The sequence below is a fragment of the Acyrthosiphon pisum genome, chromosome A2 (assembly GCF_005508785.2).
Source record: "Acyrthosiphon pisum isolate AL4f chromosome A2, pea_aphid_22Mar2018_4r6ur, whole genome shotgun sequence".
Classification (NCBI taxonomy): Eukaryota; Metazoa; Arthropoda; class Insecta; order Hemiptera; family Aphididae; genus Acyrthosiphon; species Acyrthosiphon pisum.
In genome coordinates, this window is record NC_042495.1 from 93,312,233 (window position 1) to 93,325,965 (window position 13,733).

The window sequence follows — 13,733 nt, forward strand, 5'->3', positions numbered from 1 at the left end:
ACTCTGTTCAACGAAAGAACGCACGGGCTACCCAATAAAATCGGTTTGGTCTGCCACCGACTGATGATCATAATTGGTCTTCAGTCTACATGCGCAAAACTTGTGCCATCTCTCGTTAAACAGAGTATAACATTATAGTATTAACTTTATTGGCATAAATAGTTAATTTTGTATAGACACCAAACATAGCGTTTGGTACATTATACTATAACATAAAAAAAAAGGTGGGCAGCAAGTGGGTATGTTGTCTAGAGAGACATTGTAATATATATGTTAAATTTTAATGTAATGATATAAAAGGATTGTGTACAAAAATATAATTTTATCCAAATTCAAACTTAAAATATTTATAAAAAAAACTGTGTTTATATACTTTTGGGTCCAGTATGAACTACTTATGAGAAACCTTATTCTAAACAATCTTTAGCTATAAAAAATTTAACATTTCACAAATTTTAACTAAAAAAAAATTTGCACATTTTTGTGATTTTATCGAATTTTATCAAAATTTGAAATTTAAATGCTTATAAAGTTATAACATAAATCCATGCTTATGTATATTTAATATTTTTCAACTTATGAGGAACATTGTATTACATTTTCAAGGCTTTTGTCCCCACAAAATCTAAAATGTCTATAAATACTAAATAGCTCAAAATGATATATTTTGAAAACTATATCATGTATAAAAAATAATAAAATAACCAATTGGTAAAAATTTAAAGTATTTATGGTAATAAGTTTTTGAGTTACACCAAAAATCAAAATTGGTTTTTTGTAAATTTTTTGTTTTTCATTCACTTTTTTTTGTTTTCCAGATCATTTAAAAAGTTCTGAGAATCTACAAATTTTTTCAAATTTTATATCAGAAACCATCCTCAAAATTATATATTTTTATTTGCGTTTCTTTTTTCGTTCATGTATTATCACATGTGTATGTAAGTGTCCAGTTGTTCGAAATGCATCACCGCATACAGGACATTTAAATGGTTTTTCACCTAAAATTTTAGAATAAACTCATTATAATAATTATACTTATAAGTTTTGATGTTATAAATGCATAAGCATACAAATTAGATAGGTATTTAATTTATTAATCAAAAAAATTATAACCAATTACCTGTGTGTTGTCGCATATGAACTTTCAAAGTTGACGTTGTAGCAAATAATCCATTACACTGGGGACACTCTGCTCGTTTCATCTGACCTGAATGGGTGATTTTATGATATTCAAGTGAACTCTTAGTGGCAAATGCTTTATTACAATCCTGTTCGTCGCATTTATAAGGTTTGTCACCAGTGTGTGTTCTTTCGTGTCTTTCGAGATCGGCATTCTTTTTAAATATTTTCTCACAGAATTGACACACTTTTGGCAATGGCTTTTCCGTCTTCATATTTAAAAAGAAAATTTTAAAATAGTTCTTAAAATTGGAATGTGTATATAACTTACAATACTAATGGTTCTTTCTTCTGAATTAGCTATATTAGGTACATATACAACTTTTGGCTCAGCTTTACTACTTGGATGAGTTATATTTCTCTTAATTTCATTACTGACACAATTCTTCTTTTTCAAATTTAATGAACTCACATTTTTTTTTCTTGGTCTAAAATTTAAGAGTATTGTCAAATGAAACATTGATAAAATAATTACTTATAAACTTACAAAATCTTTTTTGCATCCAATTTAGACATTTTATTCCCACATTTTTTTTTTCTTGAAGGAAGCTAATTAACATGAAACAAAATAAAATATAATGTAAATCTCAAACATCTAATAAATATACTACCTTTTTAGTGGTAGTGGTTTCTTCTACAACACTTAATGGTATTGATTCATTTTTAGTAGCAGTTGTTATAGGTTTCATTCCCTGTAATATAAAAAATACATAATATTAAGTTACAAAAAGAAGTTGTATTATTACCAAGTCAATAAATATTCAAGCCGGGTGAGATGTTAGATTTTAATTTTTGTTTGATACACTAAAAAAGTATCTATACTTTTTATACTTATTACTAATTACAAAGTAGTAGGAATCAAAATGTTTACAATGTGTAAAGTTTTCCTACTACGCTACCCTTTTATTGGGTGCTAATTAGCTATAGAAACCATCACTTACTTCCCGAATTATAACATTGAGTATATTACATTACAGATAATATCAGTAATTCATGTGTGTCGACATTATTAATTTAATAGTACTATGTTAATAAGCCAGTGCTTAGCAACATACATTTATATTTTTTATCTTAAAATATCTCTTTTTATCTATACATCTAATTAATATACCTTTTTAGCAGTTTCTTTTACAACATTTAGTGATATTGATTCATTTTCAGTGACAGTTGTTAGTAGTTCCTTTTCCTGTAACATAAAAAATTAATAATATTAATATAGCTAATAGAAATTACAATCCATATTCCAAATTATGAATGTATGCGTTAGTGTTAGTGCATTACATATAATATCAATAATTCATCAGTCAGCAATATGTGTGCATTTATTTTTATCTTTGGCATTTATACCTTATATTAGATAAGGTAATAACTAATATTAACCACAAACTAATAAATGATATATTATATTACTAAAAATGCATTGTGTACTGCACTGTGTATAATATCCATTTAACAAATAATATTATTTACTATGCCGAGTTATATGAAAAATCACTAAACATAATGAATCAATTGTGAACTAATGGTCCCTTAAATATGATTTAGTGGCCCATGATTGGTCCATTAAATTTTATTTAACAATTAAATAAATACATTTTTCATACTTTTTTTTAGCAATTACTATTTCATTTTATTTCTTAATAAAATATTTCAATAATTAATTAAAATGTTTCGATTACAAATATGTAATATATAAATATTAATCCAGATACTTTTTTTAAACTTAATGAGTATAATACATTGATAATATATAATATAATATAATAATGAGAATCAATTAAAGAAGTGGTGAGTAAATCATTTTTAAACAGTTATCTCTATTATGAATAGAAACGTCAAGAAAAAAATTTTTTAATTAAAACTGAAAATGAATGAAATTAGTATGGACAAAGCAAAATTGATTGAAATTACTGCTATAAATTATTTTAGGAATTGAAACTTCAAATTTTAATAGGTTGACTAATCTATATTTTATTAGTTTCTAGAAAATTTTAACAATTCTGACTTCTGAATCTTGTTTTTACTAAAAAAAATTACACAAAATATAAATAATTTATCTTATTAAGAGCAAGAATTAAAATAAATTTTCAAAATATGTGAATATTAATCCCAATTTAACACATATCTAACTCAATACATAGCTCTATCATACTCTTCAAAATTATTATAGTAGTTACCACTTATCAATTAACTCTGAGTAAGATTCATTAAATCAAATTAAGTAATAATTTCTTTTAAAATATTGATTGAGACTATCCAAATTTATTTATTTCTAGGATTGATTCGATTGTCAATAAAGACCAAACAATCATACAATATTGAACTGCTAACAATTATTTTAATTTATTTATATAATGAAATATTCAATAATACTCTGAAGTTAAAAACATTCTAAGTGCCCTCTACTGACTTATCATAATATATTCTATACATAATGCTACAAATATTTAAAAATAAATACTTGGTTTTGAACAACAGCATTTTTGATTGATGGTTGCTCTTGTTTCTTCTTCACAACAATAATATAGTTATCACCTATAAAATTAATTAATATATTTAGCTATGATTGGGCATACAATAATATACTTCTTGTAAACACTATATATTAATAATTTGAATTTGAAATTATATACATACAAATTCTTTGGATGAAATTAATAAGAAAAAATAGCTAATATTGGAGTAAATTTACTTATTGTTTTATTTGTAGAGGAGAATATAAACTATAAATTAACTATAATAATAATTTAACACAAAGATATGCTATGTTGCTATAGTGCTATGTTACTTATTTGTTAGGGAGAGAACACATATGTGGATACGACATCCTCTTAAGAGGATGTTGACCCGCATGTGTAAATTACTTTTAACTATCGCATAAGTGAGTATGATAAGGCAAATTCTTACATTCAGAGACATCCATTTAACTCTGTTATTTATAATATTAGAATGAATTGAACTTAATCAAATTTAATAGTAAGAATATTATATTATTATCCATGGCCTCACACAGGCTTCTTTTATTTTTGATGTTTTAATGTTAAAGCAATGAGCATTTAACATTTTCAAAATATTTAAAATTTAAAATGTATTCTTACCTTTAAAACTTAATGTAAATCAATTCATTCTAATATTAAAAATAACAGTAAAATTAATTTTTCTGGGCGTAAAATGTATTATATTATGGGTTGGTAAGGCAGCAAAAATAAATGAAGTAACTAGGTTAAAGTCTTACTATCAAATTTGTTTGTTGATTCAATTGTTTCTAGCTTTATGATAACATTTACCAATCAAATCGCCATATTTTTTATTAAAATTATTTTACACTTCAAAGATTGTATAATATATAATATGCATGCAATAAAATTATAATACCATCTGCAAGAGAATATGTCAAGTTTTCAATTTCAGTGTGATCACTAGCTATATTAGAAATCGGGCTTAAAATGTGATCATAGTGTTCACTTTCAATCAAATTTAATCCGAATTCACATTGCGTAGTAATTGAGTCATTGCAATTCCTATAAAATATAATAGAATATATTATATTAAAACATTTTTAAATTAAACTATTTAATTTATTAATTACTTTAACTCTGTATTATTATCACCACTTTGCAATTCATGCGCTACTTCTTCAAGCCATTGTTCTAACTTTGAGGAATCTAAAAATAAATATTGTATAAACAATTTAATACATTTTAAATAAGGTAAACATAGTACAAATACTGTTTGTTAGATTACTGTATCATAATTGTTATGAATAAAACCCAACTATCCATATCTATGTACCCCATTCTATCTGATATATTTATTCTGAATTACGGATTAAGTTCTGGCCTAAGACTCCTAGGTATATTTAAAATGGTTATCAGAATAAAAATTATCAGATAAAAAATAGTAATATTGTATAATTCAATGTTTTAAAACTATTTATTCCATCAATTTCATTGAAAAATGCAATGCGTGGAATTTTTTAACCAATATTAATTTTAAATATTTTCAACATGAAGTACATCTTTTCATGAAATTTTTTGAATCTTTTAAATATGTGAGATTATTATTTTTCTAATTTTAAAAATTTAATATAATATTACACATTAATAAATACAATTACCTCAAAATTCAAATATTATAATTTAAACAATGAACTCGTTAAACCTAACTCTGTGGGATATATGTTAAATTTCCAAGAATTAAACATCCCAAATGCTTTTACAATCCCCCTAAATAAATATATTTGTTTTTACCTTTAATAGAATGTTTATTTTCATCAACTGTTTCTACGCTCTTTGTTACTTTATTTTGAACCTTTTTGTGTACATTTCTAGTTTTCACTCCATGGAAAATATTTAAATGTCTGTTAAGAGCATTGATGCTGTTGTAAACACATGAACACATAGAGCATTTATGAATTCTTGTTGGTTCTTTTTTAACAGCATGACATTTTTTCATATGATTAATTAAATGACCTATAATAATAATAACAATTCCAATGATAATTTTTATTTCTACTCCAAACAATAGGTTGAATCTAAAGTGCATTAATTCTGTTTGATTACCTTTTTGACAAAAACTCATTTCACAGAATTCACATCTAAATGGTCGTATTCCTTTATGTTTCATCAGATGTCTATTTAATGAGTTTTGTTGAGTAAAGTATACTGAACAATCCGTGCACTATACAAAAAAAAATTTATTTTATTCCTTTATAAAACAATCTGATTGTATTAAGTTTACAAATTTACTAACTTCAAATGGTTTTTCACCAGTATGCGTTCTCATATGTCGGCGTAAAAGATTTGACTTATTAAATGACCAATCACAATGATCACATTTAAATTTTTTAATTTTATTAGCCGTTTTATGTAATTTTTTGAATTTTGTAGCAAGTTTATGATATTTTTTCAACACTGAATCAAACTAAAATTAAAAATAAATTATGTGTAATTATGTGTAAATTATTTTACCACAATGTATTGATCATATATGTATAATACCTAATTTTAAAATTTTAAAGATTAAAGTATTTAAATATACAGTAGAACTCCAATTATCCGGATAATTGACATAATATGACATATCAAAATTTATATAGTGACATTGTAACACGACAATTCACTTGTTATAACAATTGACAGAATAAAATGTACGACGATTAGACAACAACTGACTTACTAAGAATAATACTTATGTATGTGTTAAGAATAATAATATGTACATACCTACTCTTTATCTAATCAAAAAACGATTATGAGACACGTGTATAAATAACGGCACATGCGTGAGGAGCCATCGATTACGAGAAAGACGAAATACGATTATGATTAATTACGATTTATGAGTTATTCAAAGATCAACCTTTTTTATTCGTCCGGTAAATTGGACATCCGGTTTATTGGCATTCGAATAATCGGAGTTCTATTGTAGTTAGAATACGAGTTAGGTAATAAATATTGACTGTATCTTAGACTAACACTATAAATATGAAGTTTATTTGAATATTATTTTAATTAATAAATATTAACTTTTTAAGATTGATCAAAAATATTTGTATTTTCTATTTTCTTCATGGTTAATTAAATTATTATATGTACATCATAAAAAAAAAATTTTTACTTACTTTTCTATGTTCTTTGTTGTGCATTTTATATTCTGATACAGTTGAAAAAGACATATTGCAAATTGTACAAGTTTTAATACAACCAACAGATGTTTCTTCACTAGGATTCATTAAATTTTCTTGTATACAATTTTCTTTATGAATATCCAATCGATACTAAAATAAAAATAAAATTATATGGCATTATAAAAACATGAAATAAATTATAGAGTACATAAAAAAAATATAAAGCATTTGCTTATTTATTAGCTGTGATGTACAGTAACGACTGTAGTTTATAGAAGGCAGTTAGATAATAATACTATATTCTCTTCAAACCAAATTAATACTGTTTTATTTTACTTATAATTTATATATATTATTAAAACCACACATTTAGTAACATTTATATTTTAATTTTTAATTAAAAACATATTTTTTATTTTTTAATTCATAAGTAAGAATGTATACATCAAACCTATAAAAATACATGATAATAAATAGATAATAAAAAAACAACATATTTATTACATTGTGTAATGTATTTCCAGAATAATTAAATAGTAATTACTTAATGCTTAGGTCAAAGCTTCCTAATAATTATTCATCATTATAATGAACAGAAATCATTGAATATTTAATATTATATCTATATGTTAATAATAAATACGTACCTGATTGTCAAATATCTTGTCACAAATATTGCATGTAATTAATTCTTCAGTTTTATGAATTTTCAGGTGTGCTTTAAAGCTAGCATAGCGTTTAAATTCTTTTTTACATTTTGGACATTTTAAATTACTTGTTGAATGAGAAGCAATGTGAAGTAAATAATTATTCTGTAAAAATAAAATAATATAATATACCTATATATATTTTAATTAATATTGAATAATTTAAAGAGAAAACTATTAACACTTACATTGTAATTAAATGATTTTAAACATTTCAAACATTTAAACGGTTTATCATTTAAATGTTCTAGTTTATGTTTCTTATAATGTTTCCAGTTGTAAAATTCATGTAAGCATAAATCACAAACAAAATGACCCTAGATAAAATATAAAAATTACTCACCTGATTAAAATAATTAATCAAAAGCTAACTTACATTAGTATCAACAGGACTTTTAGCGACATCATCTAAAATTTTAATAGCAGTTGAATAACTGTAGTTCCCACTAGTTATATCAGTGTTTATCTTAACTTGTAAATGTTCTGTCAAATTATTACTGTCATTAGTGGTTTTATTAACTGTAAAGTTTTAATTTGATAAAATTATTCAAATAAATAAAATAATAGGCCATTATAAAGTATAGACTAATAATTACAATCTGTACAAATTTCTTGGAAGTGATCATCAGAATTTATAGTAAAATCAATATTTTCAATCGTAGATTTATCAGATTCAATATTATTTGAAATAGTCTCGATATCATTTATTTGTCCGTTTGGGTCAATATGTTGGAATGTAATTAACTGTAAAGGAAAAAATTATATTTATATTAAATAATAGAGGAATTTAAATAAAGTTCTATACCTCTGTGTCATCTACAAATAATGGTTGTTCGTTAGTCTCTATTAAAAATGTTTGTCCCAATAACAAATCGTTTAATGGAGCCATGGCACTCATATTTTGACAATCATCCTGGTTTAAAACTAAATAAAAATTAATAATAAATAACAAAGTAAATAGGTACACTTTTAGAATTAAGCATAGAACTACAATATAATACATTGTTAATTGTACGTTTATATTGAAAAATAAATAACTAAGTCTTAAGGAAGACTATAACATGAATATGTTGAACACACGAGCAAAGATTGTTGATCAATAAACAATTTATTATACAGGCTCTGTATCTAAACAAGGTTCTACATAAATAGGTTATATATAAATAACTTTATTCTCAATAATATCATTGGGGAAACAGTGGCCGTGCGAGCTAAGCGCCAGTTATGACGCGCACCATTGCTGATTCGAACTTCGGTCCCGGGCGGCACTTCTCTTCAAGCAGTCACGGTGTCCGGAGGGAGAGGCCGCCATCCCCCACCCGGACATGGCGATACCTATGGGTACCCACTTGAAAATTTTGCCAAACTAAAACACACGTGCATAAACCTACAGTAACCTCCCCACAGTTAAAAACCGCCCAATGACCTAAGTTGCCACGAATTAATTAATAAAAAAAAAAAAAATCATATCATCAAATATACTTAGTAATATCATAGGCTGACTGACCATCTTCGCTCAGAATTGATTTTCTTAAACTAATACACAATCATTCAGTTCAAATTTAACACCATACATTACAGTGACCTACTACAGCAGAGTGACTCCCACTTGCCCACATTTTTTTTTATTTATAAGGTGCATTAATCTCTTATTAATATTATGTTAATAACCATACACAATTATTGATTTTACTTGATAAATTGGCAATCACAATACCTATCTAAATACTTAACAGTCAAATAAAAGTAACATAAATGTGTCCCTAAGAACTCAAATTACTTGATAAAAAATATGACAATGTTTGTTGCACTGGAAGTATAAAATGTAAGACAACATTAGAATAATTTGATAAAAGGGTTTTTAACAATAACATAGTTGTTACATGTTAATCTATTGTTTTTTTATTTTCCCTCAGTGTACATTATTATTTTTGGTATATTCTCAAGTATCAACACTCAATACAAATGTTTGGCTACTTACTCATGTCTGCACACTCATCAGATAATTGTTCGGGATGAGAGATCAATGAATGATCAGCATACGATAAGGTAACAAATTCCTCATTGGTATTTTCCAACATAATATCTAGTTGATCGTCCATGTCTGAATGTCTGTTGAAAAAAATAATATACCTATGGTTAGGTTACACATTCAGCCAAGAAAAGCAAAAAATAGTTAGTAAATCAAATTAAGGGTACACTTACTCGCTGGATATTCTTTATGATTCCTTTGTAACAAAAAATGGATCAATAGACAAGAGTTGCCAATATTAATTATTCTATCCAACTATTATGATATACATACTGTGTAACTTGACATCTCATTCACACACTATTGGAGACTTAATAAGTCACAACAATAAGTTGTACACTCGACTATTTGTTTACAAAATTAAAATATTATAAAATACATTACGAAGAACTTAAAACCAGTAGATACTCAAAATGTCAGTATTTTCTAATGATTCTATATAGAGGGTAGGCATGTCGTTTGTGTGGCACATCACATACACGAAAGGGTGAATGTACCCCGAGAGCCGACTGTTGTCGTGTAGAGTCATGGTGTCATACGTACAACGTAGTATTATAGTCTAATACTTTCTACTTTATAGGTAGAATATAGATTGTAGGCAATTAGAAAATAGGACTTGGGTACCTAATAAATTATAAAAAATACTACATTATTAGTTATTACGTTTTAATGTTTATGTAATTGTAATATCGTAATTCGTAATGCGTCATTATATTATTATTGTATAGTTTCGTTATCACTGTCCAGTGCGAAGTCTAGACGCTTTGATAAAGAATCGCGACTGCGCAAGTTTGCCAATCAAACGGTGGATAGATGGCGCGGAAAACAGAAATCAATCATTAGATCCGTCCGCTTGTAATATTATTATATTTTATTATTTAATTAATATTATATATATATATTTTACGAATTGACCGATTGGAATCCAATCATTGGATGAACATAAAAAAGGTATGTAAATATGTAATGAAATAGTAATAATATTATTTATTATTATGTTAAATGACTTATGTATGAATTCGTTTTTCCATACGCACAAATTCGATATCCTTAAATCGCTTCGATTATTGGTCTTATCCTCCCCCTGAAGGCCACAAGAGTCTGTACCTAACTCGTTATTACTCGATAACTCAGATTTTGTCAAGTACAATAATTATATACCTTATAACAGTTGAACACGAAATTATGCAATATAAATAATAATATATTATCAGGTTTTTCGTAGACATATTTTATTAATAAAATATTCATCAAACCTTATTTAGGTAGGTAGGTACGTTTATCAAAACTAGATGTCGCAGCTTATTTTGTTATATTAATTGATTTAGGTACAGCAATATTATTATTATTATTATTATTATTATTATTTAGTATCGTTTCTCACGATCGGTGCCTAATTAATTAATTATTGATCTAAAAATCACACGTGCCTGTGGTGAATGGGTAACGATGACGCGCGACGCCTTGTAGGTACCTAATCGTTTATCACTAATTATGTCTTAATTAGAGTGAAATAGGGAATACCGTGAAAAACCAAAGAATAATAATTTGTACCTATACCTATGATGTGTTACGTCTTAGCTACGTAATTGATTTAATACGAGTTTTTAGGTTTTAGTTTAGGGGTAAAATGTTTTACTCTATAAGTTCTTAATAGTAATGAATCCAAAACAATCCACCAAGATTTGTCTCCATTCTTTGGTTTCGTTACCTAGTGTTTTAAACTGACAACTGAAAAAACATCATCATTGTACAACTCGTTTTTATAACTTTTTAAACTAATAAATACATTTTTTAATTCATTTTTCGAGTTATTTTAAGAGCATAAAATCCCAGCCTTATGATGGTTACAGATTACACTAAGTACCTACCTATACAGTTTGCCCTTCTGTTTGAACGATATTTCCGTTATTTCGTAAGACGTAAAGTACCTATTAGGCACCTACTTTCTTACTACAATATTTTTCAAAAATGTATTTATGTACCAATTAAGATGTATCTACTTTACTTCATACAATTCTAACATTTTGCATTGCCTGTATTTATTTCATTCTTGTATGTTTGACGTTTGTTGAATATTAACTGTTGATCTTTAAATTACCACCTACACTTATTATTTTGAAAACCATGACAGAATACTTTTTTAAAATTGCTGTTGTGTATTGTGTACCTATATAAATATAAATAAACACCAAAAAAGTAATAAACTAATAACTAATATAAAATGTATAAAACTATTTTTTTTTTCATTGAGTATCATTTAAATTCGAGGTGAATTAATTAGCAAATTTTGTATTAAAATTCGGCTTATGCCACTTAATTTCTCTTATATTTGATTTAAATGTTTTTAAATAAAAAAAAACTGTTACTTTCATAGTTTCATATCGGATAATATTGTGTTAAAAATATACGAAAAATAAGGATAGTAGGTACGAATGTCAGAATTGCATATATTACTATATATTTGTCTCTATACCTATATATCTTAAATTTTCCAAAAAGAATACTTATTTCGAAAGAAGCATTACTTAATACTTTTCAAAATAATGATAGTTTTTATTAATAAAATAATAACCGCTTGTAATATAATGCGTAAGGTTTACGCACTGTACATCTGTAGACTGTAAGACCATTAAACACATTTTCCAGAGATATTTGCAGCACAGGAACGTTTTTGCAGCTCTTATATAATATCTAACTTATATAATATAACGTGTCAAATGTCAATGCATCATTGTGTTCTCGTGTCGACTAATGGCCAATGGTCATATTATTAACTATGAACATCATGGAATTATTTTTTCCCTCCGTAAATTAACTGAAAATACGATGGAAAAGCATAATTATGTTAGGTGTATAAGTATCTACCCATTTGTATATAAAATAGTTACATAGAATACGTAGGTTCGGAACCGGAAGGTTTTCGAAAACATCATCTCTGGGGCCTGGACTCTTACGTTGTTTTTAACATTTTTAAACTATGTTTTAATAATCGAGAACTTGTATTTTGGCGTGTAGGTATACAAAACAAATAATTTGGCTGAAAGGCCCTGAAACAAATCATAGAATTTTTTCACGATTTTTCAATACCTGTGAAACGCAACAACTGTTTATTATACTTATAATAGCTGTTATATTAGGTACTTAAATGTTCTCTACTTATTTATAGAAAACTACACGTGCCGTACAAGTTAGTAAGTACTCACCATATATAGGAGTGTCAATTGAGGATATTAAAGTAGTATATGGACGTATGGTACATGTATGATGTTGTACTTAAACTGTGTTTAGGTCGCGGCCGTCAATTATCACATTGTTGCGCAGCTGCGGCCTGCGGTGCAGAGCTCTGTAAGTTTTAATCCTTAAAACTTAATCAACTCAAATATTTTCCATATCGGCGTCAGTGCCGAGGGTTATTTTCATAAGTTGCATTTTTTGATTCTAAATTATTTTTATTTTTATTTTGGTTACCTATACTTATAAAGTTTCATAAAGCACCTTTTATTAGGTAAATAATTACAATGGTACTTTTGGTAGAGACCATATTTTTTAAAAAATTTGACAAAGCGTCAATAGTCACTCAAGAACAACCACTTGCCAACAATCGTCAATAAATTGTTCTGAATACTCAGTACTCACTACATAATAATACCCATAAGAGTATAAGACTACGAAAATCATTTATTTATTATTTTCCCAAAAAAAAATGTTTTGAGATAATGGATGGTGTTCACTGGCAGCCACCGGTATATTATGTAAAATACTAATATTATATTAATAATAATAATCAACTATGACTAACAGTAAATCCATGGAAATTTCTACATCAAGCCAGTATAGGTATATGATATAAGTACTTTCTTATTATACTGCACATTAATCTTGTAGGTCCATGAATTAATTTAAGCTATCGCAAAACAGCAGACTATTATACTATAAACTAGTACTATTGAACTCAATGTTTGTGCTCAGTACTGTTATTTATTTTAATTATTTATACACCCAGCCGCGATATGATTATACTTTTCATAAGAGATACAATTTTATTGGTATGTGGTTGTGATGGTAAGACCTAAATTAAATCATCATTAGTGGTTCTGGCCTCTGGGACAGCTTATAGGTTAGAAAATAATAGGAAATCGGATAGTTTGCAGATTTCATATTATATGCTACACCCGAAACTAAA

At 26.5% G+C, this 13,733-nt stretch overlaps 2 protein-coding genes across 3 annotated transcripts in view; one reads left to right on the forward strand and one right to left on the reverse strand.

Moving 5' to 3' along the window:
• Nucleotides 1-729: 729 nt before the first annotated feature.
• Nucleotides 730-10,288, reverse strand: LOC100167719 (zinc finger protein 665). Of its 2 annotated transcripts, XM_008189781.3 has the most exons (21): nt 9,821-10,250; nt 9,721-9,743; nt 9,497-9,627; nt 8,321-8,439; nt 8,112-8,259; nt 7,892-8,034; nt 7,704-7,832; nt 7,456-7,620; nt 6,803-6,958; nt 5,932-6,102; nt 5,742-5,859; nt 5,430-5,651; nt 4,769-4,844; nt 4,555-4,700; nt 3,641-3,714; nt 2,291-2,365; nt 1,791-1,871; nt 1,667-1,728; nt 1,451-1,607; nt 1,121-1,388; nt 730-998 (listed from the first exon to the last, which is right to left on the reverse strand). In XM_008189781.3, the coding sequence occupies exons 3-21, from the start codon at nt 9,615-9,617 to the stop codon at nt 895-897; spliced, it is 2,535 nt and encodes an 844-aa protein (XP_008188003.1). In that variant the 5' UTR covers nt 9,618-9,627; nt 9,721-9,743; nt 9,821-10,250; the 3' UTR covers nt 730-894. The 2 variants fall into 2 exon arrangements, with proteins under 2 accessions (XP_008188003.1, XP_001947834.2); XM_001947799.5 differs by having other exon boundaries at nt 9,721-10,288.
• LOC100165691 (cytochrome P450 306a1) overlaps nt 9,433-13,733 on the forward strand; it is a 35,444-nt gene continuing 31,143 nt past the window's right edge. Inside the window, exons 1-2 of the mRNA XM_001947839.5 lie at nt 9,433-9,564; nt 10,276-10,498. The gene's annotated coding sequence lies outside the window, so the exon portion shown is untranslated. The remainder of the gene's footprint in view (nt 9,565-10,275; nt 10,499-13,733) is intronic.